This window comes from Phocoena phocoena, chromosome 9 (genome assembly GCF_963924675.1).
Source record: "Phocoena phocoena chromosome 9, mPhoPho1.1, whole genome shotgun sequence".
In the NCBI taxonomy this organism is placed as follows: domain Eukaryota; kingdom Metazoa; phylum Chordata; class Mammalia; order Artiodactyla; family Phocoenidae; genus Phocoena; species Phocoena phocoena.
This window is the reverse complement of record NC_089227.1, coordinates 37,014,584-37,036,710: the sequence shown is the minus strand read 5'-3', so window position 1 is coordinate 37,036,710 and position 22,127 is coordinate 37,014,584. Positions and strand designations below refer to the sequence as shown.

Genomic DNA, 22,127 nt, shown 5'->3' with positions numbered 1-22,127 from the left:
GAGGACAGGATAAGGTTTATCGTATATAGATACATATGGATAAAGAAGAAAAAAAGCTGTCAGTTGGGAAATGCGACAAGGTCAATATTCAATAAGATAATAGCTTAGGATTTTTTAGAATTGATTTTTAAAGACCATAAAATTCATAAAGGACAAAAAATCCAAAGCAAGGGAAGAAAGATTCATATATTGAAATACCAGAGACACTGCCCAAAACCTGAAAAATTCTTACATGCAACCAGACAGAAAAAGCAGATTACTTTCAAAGGATACAATTAGACTGGTTAGTAGACTCCTCAAAGGTTTATTAAAGTCAGGAGACAATGGCATAATATATTTTCAAGATACTGGGGAAAAAATAACTGTAAACTTAGAATTTCATACTCTGACCAACCCTACCAAAAGTAAAAGAAATAAGAAATAAAAGTAAAAGAAAAGAAATGAAAAGTAAAAGAAATGATAAAAGCTGCCCTACTGAAGTCATCTTGCCTCTGTGGAACCCAAGAATGGAGCATACACAGAGAAGAGAAAAGAACTGGGGTCCTGGCAACACTTTTGAGCCCCTATATGCAGACAACCTAATGTCACCCTTAATTTTGGGGCATCTTAGTCTCTTGAAGTAGTACACCATCATTAATTTGGATATTTTAACTAAAATGTAATGTAAGTTAAAATATCAACGTTATCTTAAGCCTGCATACCCACCAGGGGGCTGTCACAGTGTCTCATTGATTCAGGAAATGATTTATCTGAAAGGGACCTTTCTAGGTAGGGTTTGAAAAGAGGTAAGAAAACAGGACAATCAGTTGAGAGTCTATAAAACACAATTTAAAATAACAAACGAGAATGAGTTCAAAGGACTCCCAGACAAACAACTGTCTGGTAGCTCTAAGCAAAAATCTTCACTACTTTCTTTATAGAATTTAATTCAGACCAGTTTTCTGCAATTTGACCTGAGGTTAAAACGATGCCAATACTTCCCACCAATTCAAGAACTTCAACTACTGGTAGTACATCTCAATTAGTTGTGTTTTTGTTTTTAGGATTAAAATTTAGAACAGGGTAGGAGAGGTGGCAGAAAGTAGTGCCTGAATCTCCTGAGGCTACTGGGTCACTATCCTCAACATTCTAAGGCAATGAGAATAAGCAAAATAAGTGTCCCCGATTGAAAACTGTATCGTTTAGATACAGTTCCTGATTAGCGGAAACCAGCTTTTCATTGCCCTTGAGGTCTTTTACAACTCTCAAAAATTACAGGTAACTGATAGTAAGTGGAAAATCATTCTTGCCTATAAACGTGCCAATTGATTCTGCCCAGTTAAGGTTCAACTGGCACCCCTCGTCCCGTGGGGAAAAAAAGTTTTGTCTATTTGTGAATTAATTTCAACATTCTTTTATTCCATATAAATTTGTTCCCCTATCAATTGTAACATCTGTCTGGTTCCCTCATTAATGAGGGCAATAAACTCCTTAACATGCTCCTTATAACTGCATGAAACTAATAATGATGTTACACTTATGAAAATTTCCCTTAACACCATCAAAAACAAGGCAGTATTTCTTAGACACCAAATTTCTGAAGTTTTCTTACATTAGTTGTAAATATTTTGCTTTAAACCAGCTTTTCAATGTATCTGGAAAGTTTCAGATTTTATTAAAACATAATTTGTTTTATTTAGAAGGCATAATGAGACTGAATCTTACAAATTATATCGATTAACGACTTAAGAAAATTAAAGTCTAAAAGCAATTCCAACAAATCTGCAACTAACAAAAAACCACCGAACTGCTATATATGTTTATGTTTTATTAGTCACCTGTTAAATGACATTCTCAGCCTGTTAATTGGTGCAAATTAATCTTTTGCCTTTCAGACATACTACCAAAAGAATCACTTTATAAACAATCTTAGAAATTCTCTGAATACTCAAAAAACCCAAATGTTTGCTTTTCACAATGAGTTTTAAGTGCTATTTTCCCAAAAGGTAACATAGGCAAAGAGCCATAATTTAATTGTACTATGGTATGCCTAGACTTTCTAACCGCCCAAATTATATAGTCTTCCCTAAGAACTTTCAAACTTGTAAAGTTTTACTCAAATTCTTAAAAGTTATAAATCCTTTCTTCTTTTATTCCTCCTCATCACCCTTGCACCTGGCCACATTGTCTCTTCCACAATCTAGGAGCCGGGGAAAGAGGAAGAGGTCACAAAAAACACAGGAGCCGTGAGAAAGTTTTGTGGTCATTAATGTTCCTGAGCCATAATTTTCACTACGTCAAAATACCACTTAGAAGTTATATTAAAAATAAGAAAAATGTTTCATTTTACCTGTGGAATTCTTACATAGGTCTAAATGTAAAAGAAATTCATGTTGTAGAGAGATGAAATCAGGAGCAATTTCCTGAACATGAAAATCCAAATACATATAGATAACTAAATAGAAATCAGGCTATCTTTCCCAGTTGAGTATTTTATAACTTCCTGGCCACCCAGATGGCTAGGAAGGCTTAGATGACTCCTTCCATTGGTCTACTATCTTTGAAACAAAATATTATCTGAGATATTATAATTATTCTTACAGTAATACCACTTTAAATACTTAGCACTTTATACTATGTAGTTAACATATATACAATTTCCAATCCTAAAAGCAACCTTACAAGTTAGCATTTATATTTTTAAAAGGAAAATAAGCTCAAAGAAGTTGAGAAAGTTGAACATATTATACTACTAATAATTAGAAAAACAGAATTGGGCCTCAGTCTGTCCAACTCTACAGCCTCTTTTTTTTTTTTTTTTTTTGCGGTACGCGGACCTCTCACTGTTGTGGCCTCTCCCGTTGCAGAGCACAGGCTCCGGACGCGCAGGCTCAGCAGCCAAGGCTCACGGGCCCAGCCGCTCTGCAAAATGTGGGATTTTCCCGGACCGGGGCACGAACCCGTGTCCCCAGCATCAGCAGGCAGACTCTCAACCACTGTGCCACCAGGGAAGCCCCTACAGCCTATTTCTATTATACTATACTAAGTCTGGGCCATAAATTTTCACTAAGTCTCAAATTTAAACTGCAAACTTCAGTTTAGTATCTATTATGTCATTTACAGGATTTTACTCAGTAATTTAAAAAAAAAACAAATATGTCCCAAAGATTACAACAGATCTTTTGCTATCCTGTGTTTATTTTGGTGAAAGAGAAGTGAACACAGAATTCTGTCATCCTAAGATTACTCACTTTAAGGGGTGTGAAAATCTTGCCTGGCTGTGTGTGCTAAAAAAATAAACCACTTCTAAAAAATTAAAACAAAAAGTGGGTGAAATAAGCCAGGTTTGTTTGGGTATTTTTGCTTTAAGTCACATAGCTCCTAGACTCTTACAAGATTCTTAGGCTTTTTTTGCTTTTTTTGTCATGCCGCAGCATGTGGGATCCTACTTCCCCGACCAGGGATCGAACCTGCACCCCCTGCACTGGAAGCACGGAGTCCCAACCACTGGACTGTCAGGAAGTCCCTCTCCGGCATTTTTAGGTAAAGAAATGAAATTAAATATGCAGCTAAGGTCCATCCATTCATATCTATACTCTAATGACATTACTGCATTCTTCTCCAAATAGCTCATATTACATTATGATAAATGACTACCTAGCAAAAGAAATTCCAGAACAGTCTCACAATCTATAATAATATAAACTTCCTAAAACAAATTAGCATAACGTTTTATGTCATCTTGCCCATTTTAATTAAGTTGACATTTAAATACTGAATATAATTCCATCAAAATCCAGCAAATGAATATGTGCTATAGCGTTTGCCCCTTTTATCCATTCTCAGAAGTATTTCAATACTTACCCCATGTTCCTTAGCAGCTGTGACAACTTTAAGGAGGACATCTTCCTCCACAAATGGTCTCACAGCATCATGGATAATCACTACTTCTGGCTTTGAGAGTCTACAGTTGGGCTGATCCTCTGCCAGTGCTTTTAGTCCATTGAAAATTGACCTGTGGCGGGTCACTCCAGATTCAACCAGAGAGATGCCTTTATGCTGGTACCTCTGAATAATACACTTCATTGCTTCCATGTTCTCTCCAGTTACTGCCACAACAATGTCCTTTATCCAAGATACTCTATAAGGAAAGTATGCACACATTTCATATCAATTGATTCTTAAACGACTAAAGTTAATCTAGTAACAAAACTGAGTTACTAATTACTACTAATACATCTTCATAGGGACATTAAAAATGGAAAGCTACGAACTAAGTCAATGTTATGCATTTTTAATCATGTCTAGTAAAGGGGTTGATTAAGAATTTGAATTTCTCATACTATAGAAACATGAATATAAATAGAAGTAGTATTTTTCAATACACTGTAAAATTACCTATATTGCAAAGCATAGATTAGGTATAGATATGTATCACAGATTTCTTAAGTTAAATTTAAATAATTAGTATATTCATCAGTAGACTGAGAGAAAAAATTTAAGATTATGCTTTTAAATTGCTTTTTTTTCCCCAAATAATTCTCTCCATTAAATAGGAACAACCCAAAGCACTTTTGAATTCCACAAGTTCTGTCTCTTTCAAGAAATCCATTGATTTGGCAACAAAGCTGGATAGCTGAGCTAAACTTTGCCTACATCAAGGTGAAATGTTTTAGCTTAAATAGGGAAATTATGCTAATTAAGTTTGTATAAGTATAAATCAGGCTCAAATAAAAGAGAAAACTCATATTTTAATGAAATATAAAATAAGGAATTCATCTGTTGAGTCAGATACAAAACAAAGCAATTCTTCTCTGTTCTGAAACACTTTTAGACTTACTGGCATACAGATGCTAACAGTCCACAGCGCTGAGTGGCAGTGGCTGCAGTAAAGTTGAGCAGTATTCTCTTGAAGACCAGTGTTAACAGAGGTTAACATGATTATACACTCAAAGTTCCTCAGCTGACGGGCCCAAGCCAGGAAAACAGCCTCTGGCCCATGGTATCAACTCTGATTAAAGGCCACTTTAAAATTTAATGGCATTCTTAGCCTCTGAGATCCTACATGCTCATGCTAGACAGTTAAGTCTTGTACTCACTTTTAAAGAGATGAAAGTAGGGTCTGAAAATTACTCAATAATGAAATTAACTATCGATAAATGAAAAACACTGGGTTGCTTCACTCAATAATTAACCATCTCCTACCTTCTGCTATTGAACAAACCCTTCCTATAATCCAAAACCCCATTCTGCCTGTGGCTACGACAGCACTACAACGATGCACACAACCAAGACTTGAGGGCACACTATCCTTTCATTTTAAGTCCATTCCTCCAACAAATATTTATTGAGCACTGAATAAATGATCAGAATTGAGTATACAATGGAAATAGTTACTGCTTTCACAGAGCTTACTGATAAAAAAGAGAACACCGACAACTCCAAGCCGCAATACAGTGCTGTGAAGGAGAGGTCCAGGCCCCAGGATCGCATGCGGCACAATATGTGACCAGCACAGAGAAGGCCAAGATAATGCTCCCTAAGGAAGCAGAGTTTTCCCTTCAAGTGGCAGGGGCAGGAAAATAGGCAAAAGGATTTGGAGGGAGAGAGAGAGGGATGGTTTAAGCAGAGGCCGTAGCAAGGTTCTGAGAAACTAGGAGGAAATGCAGGGGAGTTCTTTAAGCACAGAGAAGAGCCCATGAAGAGGCTGGAGGAACAGACAAGTGATGGGCTGGGCTAGGCCATGGAGACCTCCAAGGCCATATTAGGGGTTCTAGTCTTTAACCTTAAAAAATAGGAATCTAGAGAAAAGCTTTATGCAGGACATTTACACTCAAATTAATACTCACCTCCCCCAGTATTCTATGCTGTTCAATGACATAAGGGGAACTGTGGTAGGCAGAATAATAACCCCCAAATGATGTCCATCACCTAATTCCCAAAACCTGTGAATATGTAACCCTACCTATCAAAAGAATTTTCTATATGTAATTAAGTTAAGGATCTTGAGTTGGAGATCATCCTGGGCTATCTGGGTCGGTCCAATATAATCACAAAAGTCCTTAAGAGTGAAAGAAAAGCAAGTGAGTCGAGGGAGAAGATGTGGTAACAAATGCAGCACTCATTACGACACAGGACCATAAGTCCCAGAATGCAGGTGACCTCCAGAACCTGAGTAAATGGACTGCCATCTGGCAAGTAAATGGATTGTCCCAAGAGCCTCCAAAAGGAACACAGCACTGCTCACACCTTTATTTTAGCCTAGTGAAAATGATTTTTTGACTTCTGACATCGAAAAGTTTAAGAATGTTATTTATGTTGCTTTAAGCTACTTAGTTCCATGGAAATGTTTACAGGAGTGATTGCAGCTTCTAATTTTAGAGCATAAACTTTACTCTGGTGCAAGATGGAGAATAGAGTGGGTAGAGAAAGCATGCAGACAGACCAGGTAGGAAGCTGCTGCTGAAGTCCGAGCAAGACAATGATGGTAGCCTGTCTATCAGATGGTGCTTGTGGATAAGATTTAAGAGATGGTAATCTTCCTGAGTCAGTAAGAAAAACTGGCAAAATAAATAATTTATCACTTAATATGAAATAGCTAATATCGATTAACTTACTAAGTCTTAAGCATTAGTCATGTCCTAACTCATGTAATCCTCACACTCTATACTATCGCATATGGGAAACATCAGAAGGATCTGATACACAAATACATCGTACTTTATCTTCCTATACTGCCATCTGATGCCAAAAACTACTTGAAAAAAATATTTTTACCGTTTTTCATCAAAATACAACATTCCATCTTCTAGAATGCAGGCTCCATGATGGCAAGGACAATATCAGTTTTGCCCATTGCTTTACACCTAGTAGGTACTCGATAATTATTTGTTTTATCAATAAATGATTTTGGTCTGTCTCATCTACCAGGATCTTACAACATAGCATAGTTTGAAGGATTATGAAAACAGAAAGCTCTCCTCATCAACCTGAAGAGAGAATGAAAATCAATGAGAATGCCTTCCCTCTGCAATATACTGTTTGCTGATTGTTTTGTTTCAATGAGTTTGACTCTTTACTCTGATTTCTAGATTCTAAAGCTCCAAGGATGACTGGGATTACTTATGTTTTGTCAGACACCTTGGGGGACTTTTAATCATAAGCAAAGCAAAGCAACACCACTCAGAGAATACCAGACCAGAAAAGATGTAGTTATGTGAATAGGCAATAAGGAGGATTCTGGAATATGACTAAGTGTAGGTTGCTCTTTGCTTTGTAATCCATCCATCCCCCACTTCTATCACTGCAAATTTAACACTGCTAGAACTTACTCTATTTACATGGTTTAAAACTTATACTGTGCTTAACCAAGTCCTTAGCAAGTGACAGTTTCTCAGTGCCCCCTAGATGTAAGGTTCTTTCCCAAGGTTCTGTCTCCACTGGCAGAGCTGTGACCCAGGCAGCCATCTCTCCCATTATTTCTGCAATAGCCTCTCAGCTCATCTCCTCCTTCTCAGTTAATCAACACAATCCACCCTACCACTTCTAGATGACCTCCCTCAAGTGTAAACCTTAGGCCATCCCCTGCTGGCTCTTGAGCAGGACCTGATCTCGGCCTTCTTCTCCCTGCACCACTTGGTCTCTGCCATGCCCCTCTTTCTGTGACCGCCACATTGTCTCACATCCAGGTCTCCGCTTACGCTGCTTCCTCTGCCTCTCAACATTATCCCCCCTCCTCATAATTCCTCCACCCCCACCCACTCCTGGCTGAGTCCTACTGTTCTTCAGCTGTCAGTTCAGATGTGGCCTCGTCCAGCAAGCTTTCCTTGACATTCTGGGTGAGGCATCTCTGCTCTCAGCTCCCAGAGCACTCTTATCGCTAGAGAGTCTTATCAGTCTTACTGTTTCATTTTTACCTCCCTCACCAGGCTGCCAACCCACAAAAAGCAAAGACTATATCCCAGGGCTTGGCATATACTAAGCTTTCAGTAATATTAATAGTAGCAATAGTAACTAAGATGTATTAATTGTTGGCTAAGTGCCATGTACTGTTTGGAGCATGTGTCTGTAATATTTCACTTAATAGTCATATCGGCCCCAAAAGAAATCACTATTATCTCCATTTCACAGATGGCACAGAGGCAGTGACCTGCCCATGATTATACAGCGAGGAAACGAAAGGACCTGGGTATACCCCACTCTGACTTTGGAGCTCACACTATAAACCTCTGTAAAAGCACTAACACTGAGAGGTCATAAAATCCATGAGAGAAAAAAAAAAATCACGTCTGGATCGTCATGTCCCCAGCAATCCATTTATTTTGAACAATAATGCTGCATTTGTGGTCAAAACATGGTCAAGTTTATTTCTTACAACTTAAGCATAAGTATTCCTTCATTCATGGGTTCACTTAGTCATTCAGAAAACATCCAGTAAGCATCTGTCATTTGCCAGACATTATACTAGTCACTGGTAATCCAATAACAAACACCAGCAGAATTCTTGATCTCACAGACTATGTATCAAAAAGTATCTGTTGGACTTCCCTGGTGGCACAGTGGTTAAGAATCCGCCTGCCAATGCAGGGGACACGGGTTCGAGCCCTGGTCCGGGAAGATCCCACATGCCACGGAGCAACTAAGCCTGTGTGCCACAACTACTAAGCCTGAGCTCTAGAGCTTGTGAGCCACAACTACTGAGTCCACGTGCCACAACTACTGAAGCCCGTGCACCTAGAGCTCATGATCCACAACAAGAGAAGCCACTGCGATGAGAAGGCCGCACACAGCAATGAAGAGTGGCCCCTGCTCACCGCAACTAGAGAAAGCCCGCACAGAACAATGAAGACCCAACGTAGCCAAAAAATAAATAAATATTTTAAAAAAAGAAGTACCTGTTAAAGGAATCAATGGATAAGAGGAAGCTTAAACAATTAGAAATAAAATGTGCTCTTGAGTTTATAGAAAAGTGTAAAAGTAATCAAATCTATTTAGTTTATTAATAGGACATCACACTTTATTAATAAGACATCACACTAAGTTTGCTTTTTTTTAAATAGATAAGTTTCAAGTACATGTTCAACTATATCAGTGGACAGGATTTTTTTCTAAGGCAAGAGCTTTACCTGTGCCCTAACCTATCACCTTTTACTTTCCATAGTCTATTCTATCAGAAAAAATAAGCTAAAAGCAAATTTTAAAAACAAGTTGCTTTTTTGACCAAAACTTACATGAAATTAAATATTAAAATATAGAATAATGAAGAGGGAAAAAGATAGGACATTGCTTGACAGTAGTCATTCAAACGTCTGAGTTAATGAACTCCCAAAGGTCAATCCCAATTTTACTGGAATGCCTTAAAATATCTACAAAATGATTACCTATGTTCCATCAAACAGAAAGCAGTCCAAAAAAGTAGATATAGATTAGACAGATATACTCGTGGCCTAAGACTTCTCAAACAATTTTATGAGGCTCTAAATAGAAAAATGATTTAAACAAGTGTTTCTCAAACTGCAGATTTCAGGACCCATTAGAGTATCATCAAATCAATTTTGTAAGTTAAGATTAACAGTTTTGAGTCAATAGAAATTAATACAATAGTAAAATTCTAATGTATAGCAAGTAGTAAGGACAGATTGTTTTCATGAAATTCTCTTTCAAATATGTTGGATGTAGTTAAGTATGTGTCACTGAGTCATGAGCAAAATCTAATTCTCATAACAGGTCACAATAAAAAAGTTCGGAAAGCTGTCTTACACAACTCTTAAGAGATAATGGGCTTGTTATGCTATTTTGTTCAGTAACCAAGCATACATTCAGCACTTGCAAGCCTTTTTAAGTACTGTTTGTGTTTCGAAGGATTTAGTCACATACTTTTCTAGGTATAGAATTAAAAGCCTTTTACAGTATTAAAATTTAATATGTAGAATCATGGCACTAAGAAAGGCCTTAAGTACCTCACACAGTGCCTAGTGAACAAATATTTGCTGAATAAATGAATCTGGTCGACCTCCTTAGCTGAAGGCAAGTCCACACTGAACCCCCTGTAGCTGGATTTTATCAAGTTCTGAGTATTTCCTTCCTAGCACATTCCATAGGCAAATACAAACCTAACCTCAAGCTCCATTACACCTACCGACAATTTGAGGAAAAAATACAGTATCTTAGATGTAATCTTCTCCCAGAATATTTTAAGGTTATATTTAAATATATTTCTATTAATATGTGCATTATATTTAAAAAATAAATATTACTTACAGGTATATTGTGCTCAGACAGTTTAACAAGATCAGTTGAAAGTAGATTTAAACAAATGCTTTTAAAAAACAGATGCAGGGACTTCCCTGGTGGTCCAGCAGTTAAGACTCCACACTCCCAATGCAGGGGGCCCGGGTTCGATCCCTGGTCAGGAAACTAGATCCCGCACGCTGCAACTACAGATCCGGCGCAGCCAAATAAATAAATATTTAAAATAAATAAATAAAAACAGATGGAAAAATCAGGCGCTGTTAACACTCCTTAAGTGCTCTCACCCAGGCTGCACAAGTTTGGCCCCAAGAGACAGTGACAGCTATGGCTCACTTACATGACAGTTGTCATGGAAATTAGGCCTCGGGATTGTACTGTGGCCATAATTTATAGATTCCTCCTTCTCCATAAACACCCTGATATTTTACAAGGAAAATACCGAATTGGTGTAAAGGGGCTGGCCCCTGACTGCCTTGACAATGTCAAGTCTCTTTAATATGGCCCATGAAGGCTTCCACTGGTCAAGCCCAGACTACCAGTCCTGGTCTTCTCTCGTCTCACAGTAGCCACAGGGGTGCCAATGGGAACTGAAATCTCCAATCATCTGACCTGTGCAAAACACAGTCCCACTCTATTTCTTCTACAATACAGGCCTCTTCCTTCCCTTGACTCAGACTTAACCCTTTTATTAATGAAGCATCCAGACAAAATGTTTAAGTCAAATTCATATATCTGAGCAATCACTCAAAAGCATCCTAAATTCATCTCTTTTTCTGAATCCTTAGTATAATTAATCACTAAAAATTGCCAATTCCTATCTTCTACATATTTCTCCTGTCTTCCCTACTCTATTCCTACTTTCAGCTTAATTCAAGCAATCAATATTGCTCATTTCAATTAACATTTATGCTTGCTTTCTATTCTCTTGTTCTAACAGAATTTGCAATGGTTTTCAGAAACACAGTAGGACAGAACCATTTTTTTAAGTACACAAAAAATATTAAAAGAAAACTTTCAGGGCTTCCCTGGTGGCGCAGTGGTTGCGAGTCCGCCTGCTGATGCAGGGGACACGGGTTCGTGCCCCGGTCCGGTAAGACCCCACATGCCGCAGAGCGGCTGGGCCCGTGAGCCATGGCCGCTGAGCCTGCGTGTCCGGAGCCTGTGCTCCGCAACGGGAGAGGCCGCGGCAGTGAGAGGCCCGCGCACCGCAAAAAAAAAAAAGAAAGAAAACCTTCAGAAGATCAAATAAGCCATAAGTTAATCCACTGTAAAACACCATGGAGTCTTTAACAGTTACTAAAAATGGACTTTCATCGATTTTCCAAGTAATAAGAAAGCCACCCAGTCTCAATCACAAAATCCATGGTTTCCAGAACATACCAATTGACAAAATGAATTTTTCATCTGGATTTATCAGACCCGAGGAGCCTAACTCACATTAACCAAACTAAAAAGGCTCTGAAACATGAATTTGAATGCCAACGTATTAATATACAACGATACACATTACTATCACAACGTCCACAAAGTTCTTTACCAATGCAACAGCATATTTTCTTCCTATAAAAGGTTTCTATGGGAAGCCAATTTATAATAACAGGTTTTGATGAGCATGGAACCTTATCAAGAAACATCTTAAGCAGTGTCCTCAAGAACTCAAGAAGCCTCCTGAGCTATGGAGAGGGCTGTGCCTGACTTTGTTCAAATCTATTGTCAGGGAAATTCCCACCTAGTCCACAGCCACCAGGAGTCTGAATAAGCATGGCCAAAGTGTGCCTCTGTGACTTGCTTTCATTGTAGCTGTCATTTGAGTCTATTTAGCTATTCCAGGTAACCAGCTCTCCTTAATAACACTTTCTTTCCCTAGAAATTTGAAGCCAGAAATTAGACTGCCAGCAGGAATTTTTACTTCCTATTTCAGACCTGGGAATACATTTTTCTTTTTTAACCAGTAAAATTTAGATATCACTTGATCGACTGCGAGTAGATCTTACAACCGAACTGTCAGAGCTTTAGGCCCCTGCCAATACCACCACTGACACATGATTTCTTAGAGCAACGCTTCCTTCTGCAAACTCAGGTCATAAATCGTTATGAGAAGGATTAATACCCTTGACCTCAGTTCCTTGTTAACAAAATAAGAAAAACCAAAGCTCTCTTCAAGTTATAATCTGTGGTTCAATTTATATTTTAATTCCCCCTAAAAGGCCAAAATGAAACTTTAAAACTCCTAGAAATGTTTTTAGTCATCTTCTGAAGACCTGTTCTTACTACAACCTACAAATTAGTCACACTTGATCCTTTTAGTATAACGCCTGTAATGCACAGATCTGAACAAAGCGCATAATCTCAATACACTTTGTGAACATCTAAACATATATATTCTTTTTTTTTTTTTTTTTTTTTTTTTTTTCTCCTGCGGTACACGGGCCTCTCACTGCTGTGGCCTCTCCCGTTGCGGAGCACAGGCTCCGGATGCGCAGGCTCAGCGGCCACGGCTCACGGGCCCAGCCGCTCCGCGGCATGCGGGATCCTCCCGGACCAGGGCACGAACCCGTGTCCCCTGCATCGGCAGGCGGACTCTCAACCACTGCGCCACCAGGGAAGCCCATATATATTCTTCTACACATATAAAAGCTAATTGTAATATATACCCACACACAACTAGTTCAGATGGACTTTGAGCCTCCATTGGTCCAGCGAAAGCCTTTAGCCAACATGTTTAAGAATTGAGGGTTCAGAGATTCTTTTAAATCTCATTTCATCTGATAATTAGTTTAAGAAATTTCAAAGGCACACAAGTAAACTGTGGCTAAACTAGAAAAATGTGTATTTTTCCAATTTCAACTGAAGCAGAAAAACAGTATGAAGTCCCAGACAAGTCACAAGACAAACCTCTCAATGTCTCCTCCAACTTCTCAGTTATGCAAAGACAGGTGCTTTAATGCATAGCACGTTTGAAAAGTAAAGTACTTCCTTGAGTCTACCTTAAGCGCTAAGCATCTCATTCGAAAATGAGAATGTAGCTCTTCATTTCTTTATGGCCATGGAGCACTTCACTCTGCCATTGGCTGTACTGGTTCTGAGCCTGACGCTAAGCCTCCAGTGTTCTGACAGGGATCTGGGAGCCTGTTTTTTTTTTTTTTTTTGAAGGTTTCAACCAGTTGCCTTTACAGCTGTAGACAGTTGTTCCCTGTCTGCCCTACCTTAATTAGTACTTTTAACTCCTGAGCCTTTCCAAGGTTCTATGACTGCAATCAACTTGCTTCCAACACAGCTCTTCTACCTCCAAGGCTCCTGAGCCTGTTAAAACTGACTGGTTACCACTCCTCCACCTCCTTTCTTCTAGAGCTTTATTGTTCTCGTATCTGCCCCACCTCCTTTTGCTTTCTTGTTTCCTTTGTATGGCTATACATTTTTACTTGCTTTGCGTAGGTAAGTCAATGAGTAGAAATAAATGTTCACATGGCATTAACTGAAAACCAAACTAGTCATTTTTTTTGCATTTCCCTATCCCATTTTGGGGCCAAATTCAGGGGTAACCTCCTTCTAAATACTCATTAGTTCTTTACATTGACTCTCAGTTCCAAAAGACAGGAACTTCCATAATTTATCTTTCGGGATGAAAGGCCTTTCAGCACCACACTCTAGGAAAACTATCAGCAGTCTACGGAGCTCATCTTTTACCAATAGAAGGGCTTACATTTGGCAAATGGCTGAGAAGCACCCGTATATACACCCCTGTGATACAAGGTTTCCAAGGATTTCCTGAGACATACTCCAAAATAACCATATTCCATAAGTTCTTCAGGCATTGTAAATGTTCACAAAGAATGATCCCGGAAGTATTTCAAAATGGAGGTTTTGATTAGTTACTACTGCTATTAGGATTTTATTACCGCTGTGATCAAATTAAGTAAAAACAGAAGTGTTCCATCTTATTTTACATCAACAAGGCCTTTCCAGAACATTCTTGTACTTTAAAATTGATATTTTTTAATATCCACCTATCTCCTGCTGCCTCAGAAGAGGCAAAACTGCAAATACAGAAGTTTTGTGGCGTTTTTTTCCATACGAAGGAAAACTCAACATAGAAACGTCTGCACTCCCTTACATCTAAATGCTTAATAAAGATCCTGCTGGCCAAGCTCTATTGTGTCCCCTAATATTACCTGCATAAATGAGCTACGTTGTCACAGTATCTGTGACACTGGAATATTGGAGTAGCATGAATCAACTACTCAGAGAAATGGAAAACTACAGAAGCAAAAGAAGCACCTGGAACTCTTTCCATGTTTGTATGAGTTTCACAAGTAACCACCAGCCACGAATCAAAGGTGATTATGGGTCTTTACACTTCCACTTACTTTCTGAATAGTGTCATTTGGAAAAATTACCATATGCAAAGCAACTGGGGCCTTTGGCTTCTGGGGTGTGTGAAAGCGTGGGAGGTAGGGGTCTGTTTTCTGGATAACAGGCTACTGTCCTTTGACTACAACCTCATTAGCTTCATCTTCATTAAAGCCTCCTAAAGCAAATGGTTCATGTCAATCCACGTGAAAACATATTCCCACAGCTCCACACTGGCTTCTGTAAGTTTCAACACCATAACACCACCTATGTGGACCTTTGTACTCCCCCCGCTTCCCATCCCTCCAGCTATTACACACGGCTAAAAGCAAGCTAAAATAACATACCCTTCCTTTTCACCTCCTTCGATCCTCACTACTACTCCCCTGGTCCTCCTTATCCCATTCCTTTTCCATTTCCCCAGCTAGTCCGTTTTCGAATATACAGCATGTAGTTAGCGCCCTTAAATCCGTTTCCACCATGGAAAGGTTTGGATTAAATCCTGCTTCTCGGTCCACCTTCAGTACCTAGTAATTAGCACAGTATGTCTCATATTAGATACTCAGTTAATATTTGTTAACAGTTGATAAAAAGAATGACCAAAGGCCCATAAAACTATCTTGGCAAGTAAAATCTAGTTTGCAACTAGATTTTAATCTAATTTGCAACTCATCACCCACGCATGCGCGGAGATAGCCGCTGAGAGTGAAGAATGAGTGTGAGAGAGAATATGGGACAGGGAGACTCCTAAACCAGCTTCCCATTAGTCCCCACAGGCCCCGGGGTTAGAACTAAACGTCCCCCGCGCTAACCCAGTCAGTCTTGAGGGCAGCTCCACAGGCCGGCGGCTGGAGCAGTAAAGGGCTCCGTAGGGCAGCCCCAGGCTCCGCGCCCGTCTGTTAAAGGGCCAGAGCTCCCCTTCCGTGAAGGGCTAGCGGGAATGGAGCCCGAACTGGAATGACCGAGCGGGTGGAGTCCGGCCCCGCTGTCCGCCGAGAGCGGGTGTCAGCGCGAGCACAGCTACTGGAGCAGGTGCCGCGCGCGGGCTGCCCTGGGCTTGAGGGCGGGGAGCAGGGGGCCGGGGACCGCAAGGCGCGCTTGGCGCCGCATTACCTCTCCAGGGCCTGCAGGGTGTAGCTGATGAGCGGCCTCTCCAGGATGGGGCAGAACTGCTTCGGGGTGGGGACGCCCATCCTCTCCCCGCTCCCCCCCGCCGGCAAAACGGCCGCCACGGCCGGCGCGCTGCACCCGGCTTCGGCCCCGGCCCCGCTCAGCAAGGAGGCCGAAGCCGCCAAGTCGGCGCCGCGCAAGCCGCGCGGGCGACGCCCGGCCTCCGCCGGCCCAGAGCCGCCAGGCGGCCATGACTCCATGGCGGCGAGCGGCGGGGCGGGCCCTCCTCGCCCCTGGCCACTGCGCCTGGGCTCTGCTCCTGCCCTAGGCTGGGGTCGCAGCGGGGAGGGCGGGCAAGGGCAAAGCGCGCACACAGACAGCGCCCACCCGAGCCGCGCGGGCCAGGCCGTTGTACGGCCCTAGGGGACGATCCAGCTGCCGGTCTTCCCTCCCGGCGCGTCTTCGGCCTCTGTCCAGAGCCCAGCGCCCCGGAAGGGCTGGCTTTCCCGGCTCCCGGCTTCTCCTCTGGCAGGCCCAGCAGTCGCCGCAGGTGGAAGTGTCAGCCCTCCCTATATGCCTAAGGGTCTCCTTAAACCTTAACAGCTGTGCGCAGGCAGTAGGGGTCAGGACTCCCTCCCATCCCTCTCCCCTTGAAGAGATTTGAAGAGATTTGGATGCGAGCCACGAGATGAGACAGAAAAATGTGCACCTTAGTTATATGGCTTTCATTCGCTCATGAGGCATCCTGGTTCCATCTGTGGTAAAGATAGGTGGATGGGCAAATGTTATTATGAAATATCAGTGAGCCAAACTGCAGCCGTTCCCAAATTTCTGCAAATTGGAAACACCTGGGGAGCTCAAAAAATGCTGACGCCTATGTCCCACCCTCAGAGATTGGGTTTAATTGGCCTGGTGTGTGGTCTGAGAGTTTAAAGATATCCCCAGGTGATTCTAATGAGCAGGCACGTTTTTTTGGAACCATGGAGCCAAAGCGATAATACTAATAATTGCTGAATAGTCGGCGCACATTATCTCATTTAATCTCCAGGAGAACCCAGCTATTACTGTTCCTCTTTTACAGAGGCGGAAATAAGGGTAAAATGTTTAAGTAACTTGTGTAAGATTGCACACCTAATGGCCTTTGCACAGAAGTACAGCCAAAGTTGAAAAATTCCAGGCCTGAAGCGTATCATGCCCTTATTTACTACTGTCTTTGCTGTCAGTGCTTCCCATGAAAATGTACTAAAGTATTTGGAGTGTCAGAGCAGATTGTATTAGGCCCCTGGAATGTAAACTCCTTGAGAGCAGGGTCCTTACTTTTTTGGTTTGGGTTGTGTCCCCAGGTCCTGGAATATAAGGGAAGTTTAATAAATATTCATTGAATAAGCCACTGATTGAATGAATGAATGACAATCGCAGTATATATAATTAAATATTTGCTAATTTATCAATCTTCACCCATCAGTAGTAAATATAAGATTCATAAAATAGGAGTCTTTAAGCACTGAAAATATTATCAGATTATAATATTCCAATTTAGTATTTTTAGCCATTTTCCCAGTTTAGAATGAAGCATACAAAATTAAGATTTAAATTTTCTACTTTTATTGTCTTTTGATTTGATCTTATTATTAAAATCACTATCAGTTTTATTTTTGTTCCTTTTATATTATAATCAACCTTTAGCTCCATTCTACTTGAAATTTGTCAGATCACTGACTCAGTTGAAAAGTAGGCATCGTAATACATTTCACTTTGTAGCACCACCACCCGTATCTAACCTATAGTATGCATTCTATTAATACATGTTGACTAATTGGTGGGCAAATGAATAAATGAGTCTACCTACAGAGGCAGAAAAGCAATCAAATAATTGTTTCTATTAATATTGATCTTTAAACCTCACTTGTGGAGCTAAAGTTATTCTTCATTTCCTTATTCTTGAGCAAAAATAGCATAGTAATAAAGGTCTTGTTATATTAATTTCTATATAATCATTAATATAATTAAACTTTGAAAATTTAGCCAGAATCTTATTATATTGATTTAGTTCTGTTCTTAGAACAAATATATTAACTCTGTTCACTATGAACCCGTAGATCTTACACAGCGTATGTTAACCATGTTTAATATATAGACTTGTACTGAAAAAAAGGACAGACTTTATTTATATATCATAATATGAGAAGCAAAGTATTTGTATATCATAATATGAGAAGCAAAGTTTTTTTCTGAGCCATTTTATATGGACGTAAGTAATTCCTTATTATGCATACTTTGGGTAAAGTATGTAGTTTCCATGTTACTTTTTTTTTTTCTAATTTATGGCTACGTTGGGTCTTCAGTTGCTGTGTGCGGGCTTTCTTTTTATTTGCAGCGAGCGGGGGCTACTCTTCGTTGTGGTGTGCAAGCCTCTCATTAAGGTGGCTTCTCTTGTTGCGGAGCACGGGCTCTAGGTGCTCGGACTTCAGTAGTTGTGGCAGATGGGCTCAGTAGTTGTGGTGCACGGGCTTAGTTGCAACGCGGCATGTGGGATCTTCCCAGACCAGGACTCGAACCCATGTCCCCTGTATTGGCAGGCGGATTCTTAACCACTGCGCCACCAGGGAAGTCTTTACTTTTCAATGCGTATAGAAATACCCATTAAATGGAAGTGGCTCTTGTCTTTGTATCTGAAAGGCCTACAGTTCCTGTGTTTGGTTTGTTTCTACATGTCAGTGTACCGTGGAAGATTTATCTTGGGGATTTTATTATTATTATCATTATTAGAGAATTTTCGATCAAATTGGGTTCATTTTTCAAGTGTCAATTCAAGTATAATTAGCACTGTCAATGACTCTCCTCCTCCCCAACCACACTTACTGTTTTAATAGCATCTCTGGAGGTTAGTTGGGGTGTTGCTCACAAATGCTAATGAACAGCTTAATGGTTTACCCTTTAACTCTTTTCAATTCAGAGCCAAACAAAATAAATTATGGTTCCACGGGGGCCAGCCCCAGCATTTCTGTCAGCCTATGAATTCTAATTCCTGTTTTGCTCTTGTGTATCTTTTGTAAATGAGACAGTCTATTAACCTCTGACCTTTAACTCATTTTTATACATAAGAAAGGTAATGCTCCGAATTGAGGTTTTTCTGTGGATAATTCAAACTAAACACCACATGGCAACAAGAATATTATCTTTTTTTCTCTCAGTATTTCTTACAAAGTTAATTATCAACCATCTCAACTGTCCACCTTGTTTTTCCTGTATAGCTAAAAAGGGAAATAGTGGTGAATAGCCTTAGGACTGAATGATAAATTTGACTTCATTAATGCTACCAAAGTTTAACTTTTCATAAGAATCATTTGGGGACCATTGTTAATATACATAGTAGTTCTTATATAGTTATATAATATAATCATTTACATAATATATATTAATCTTAGAAGATATATTATTGGCACCTTTGTTTCAGGAAGGAAGACCCCTTCCAGGGCCCAAGAGTGGGCTTTTGTCTAACACCTGGAAATGAATTGTCCAAGGAGACACAAGTGCTGCCAAAGCAAAAGACTTTATTGGGAAGGGGCAGCCGGGTGGAGAGCAGCAGAGTAAGGGAACCCAAGAGAAATGCTCTGCCAAGTGGCTCTCAGTCTCAGATTTTATGGTAATGGGGTTAGTTTCCAGGTTGTCTCTGGCCAATCATCTTGCTTGGCCCATAGTCTGACTCAGGGTCCTTCCTGGTGGTGCACACATCTCTCAGCCAAGATGGATTCCAGTGCGAAGAATTCTGAGAGGTTGGTCATCTCCTTCCTCTTTTGGCCCCTCCCGAATTCTCCTGGTTAGTTTTCGGTGGCACACCATGTTCCTGTTGGGACCTCCTGTTGTGAGACAACTCAGGCAGGTGGTCATCATCGTTCCTGGCCAAGGTGGATGGTTTCAATCAATGGTCCCCTAACACCTTCTGACAGAAAGTTTACCTCAGTAGATCTGGAGTAGGCCCAGAAATCTGCATTTTTTAATAGGCTTCCTTAGGTGATCCTAATGTAAGTTTGGACCAGACTTAAAAACACTGAATTACAAAAGAACGACACCCCAATTCACATTATATCCAATACATTTAATTTCAAGACCTAACGCAAAATGCATGTAATATATTAAACATACCATATAAAAATTGCGTAAGAAATCCATTAAAATGTCTGTTTTATTTCCTTGTTAGTTTATAAAGAAGAAAACACGAGGGGAAAATGTTTAAATGCCAGGAATTAAAAAAAAAAAGATGATAGAGACCTGGAGAACCGAATTATCCCCAAGATCTTTCTACAGACCTGTCATTAAAAAACATATCACCTCTGACAGCCACCAAAGGCCATGTCCTTGTCCACAGCTTAAGCAGAATTGAAATTGTTGCCTGGAACTCTGTCCTGAGCATGGAACTCAAGGGTGTGATTCAATTGAGGGATGACACATACCTCCAGAAACTAAAAGAGGGGAATGCCCTCTGTGCGTAAGAAATGTGGGAGAGGTGATATCTTTGATGGGTTTGTTTAGGAAACAAATGACTAGTCTAGAATTGGTGGTAGCCAGTTTTCATAATCTGTGGAAGAGAAGAACATACAGAATCATCAGTGAAGAGCAACAGCTAGAAAAGGAAGATTTGCCATTTCTGCCAGGAAAGATCTTGGCAGCAGTTATTCCTATATATTTTAACTGCAAAGTATTACTAAAACGAGATTTAAAGAAAAGAAAAGAAAAAAAAAAACCTAGACTTTAAGAAGAAAATGCTCCCTGAGAATTCAAAGTCATATCTGTTTACTAAGGAATAAGAAAAGAAGAATGTGGACATTTGAATGTGGCATTATTACCACAACCACCACCCCCTTCCCTGCCAAGCACAGAGTAAATATAGGATGTGAGCTGTGCAACAGAGTCTGAATGTGGGACATCATTGCCTTATAATGCCTCACCTAAAAGGGTACCAAGTCTTGATCTTAAGCAGATCAAAAGGGACTCTGGTGGGGTAGGGTACAGAGAGGCAAAGAAGTGACATGGATGAAGCAGAGACAGAAGACTGAGACAATGATGATACAGTCTCTTCAGTGATATCCAAAGGATATGAAGATATAAACAACTTTTAATTTTTGTTTAAAAAAGAAAGTGCTGCACTGCTTTTTAGCATGGGACACTTACTTCAGTAGCCAAAAAAACAGAAAGAAGAAGAAGAAAACACAGAGTAGTTTGGGCAGATGCTGTAATATCTAGTTAGGAGAACAATAAGCTAAACTGGTTTAGACAGGAAGCACTTAGTAGTGATGGAAAGACCATGTTTCATGGAGAAGTAAATTGTGGTAGATTGCAGAGAGGAAGAAATAAGGTCACTGTGTTGTTTATGCTGTATGTGAATAGAAATAAGTTAACTAGAAATTAATTCCATTTGTGACCATGGCTACCACTAACTGGCATAAGACATAAGTGAAAGAATGAATGAATGAAGAATGTTCAATGTGCCAATGAATATAAACCTAAATGCATGAAGACCAATTTACACTTAGTCTTCAGAAAAATTAGAATGCTGAAAACTATTCCTAAAAGAAAAAATTGTTTTGATTTAAAGTTGCACAGACTATCCTCTTTCTTCCTCTTCTCCTATCATTATTCCTTAAAAGCACTCAAGACCTTGACAAAAGATTAAAAAGAAAGACAAAAAACTTTCCCTTTTGTCAAATCTTTCCTTAGTAGTTATTTTTTTCTCTTCATAAAAAATCTGATTATTAACTACTATAGTATGATAACAAAAATATGCACAAAATTAACCAACACTGGTCCTGGGCAAAATTTCAAATTTCATTATGTTTCTCTTTGGCTCTCCTGGCCTCTCGCCCTCTGGTTCTTTTTCCTTTCTCCCTACTATCTCCTGAGTTGGGCATCTCACTATCAGCTCTGCTGACCACAAGTTCATCTGTGGCTTTCACCGATGGGCTTAACCCTTTCAGCCTTGACCAGGACAGGTAGCTCCATCCTGTGAGAGGGCTGCACCTTGAATTTGTCTCATTGCCTAGAAGAACTGCTTTACCATTCATGGGGTGTACTCACCTCCTGGCAACCTTCCTCCTGAACTCTACTCCCATTGACCCAGGTCTTACGATTGTCTCCTGCTTGGAATTCCACATCTCTTTGGCGTAAAGTAGAACAGGATCCCAGTTTGACTGGCTAGGCTTGCATCACCAGAGGGCTGTTCTCTGATTAATTGGCTGGATAACTTCTCTGAAAGGATTAATCACATAAAAACATGTCACCACTTAACTGGTTTTAAATGTCAGTCCTGTGAATTATGATACCTGGGTCTCCCTAGGATGTTCTATAACCTGGCCTTGAATTACTTCCCATGCCCACTGGCTGCTCCTGCTAGGTCTGGGTTTGGTCAAGTTATATGACTAAGGCCTTCCTGCCCCTAT

The 22,127-nt window shown here is 40.1% G+C and overlaps 1 protein-coding gene across 3 annotated transcripts in view; it reads right to left on the bottom strand.

Moving 5' to 3' along the window:
• Window positions 1-15,950, bottom strand: part of CRPPA (CDP-L-ribitol pyrophosphorylase A) — a 296,085-nt gene extending 280,135 nt beyond the window's left edge. For all 3 annotated transcript variants that reach the window (XM_065884349.1, XM_065884350.1, XM_065884351.1), the window contains exons 1-2: window positions 15,694-15,950; window positions 3,844-4,120 (exon numbers count right to left, since the gene is read on the bottom strand). In XM_065884349.1, coding sequence (XP_065740421.1) covers window positions 3,844-4,120; window positions 15,694-15,950 — 534 coding nt within the window. The remainder of the gene's footprint in view (window positions 1-3,843; window positions 4,121-15,693) is intronic.
• Between the last annotated feature and the right edge of the window lie 6,177 nt (window positions 15,951-22,127).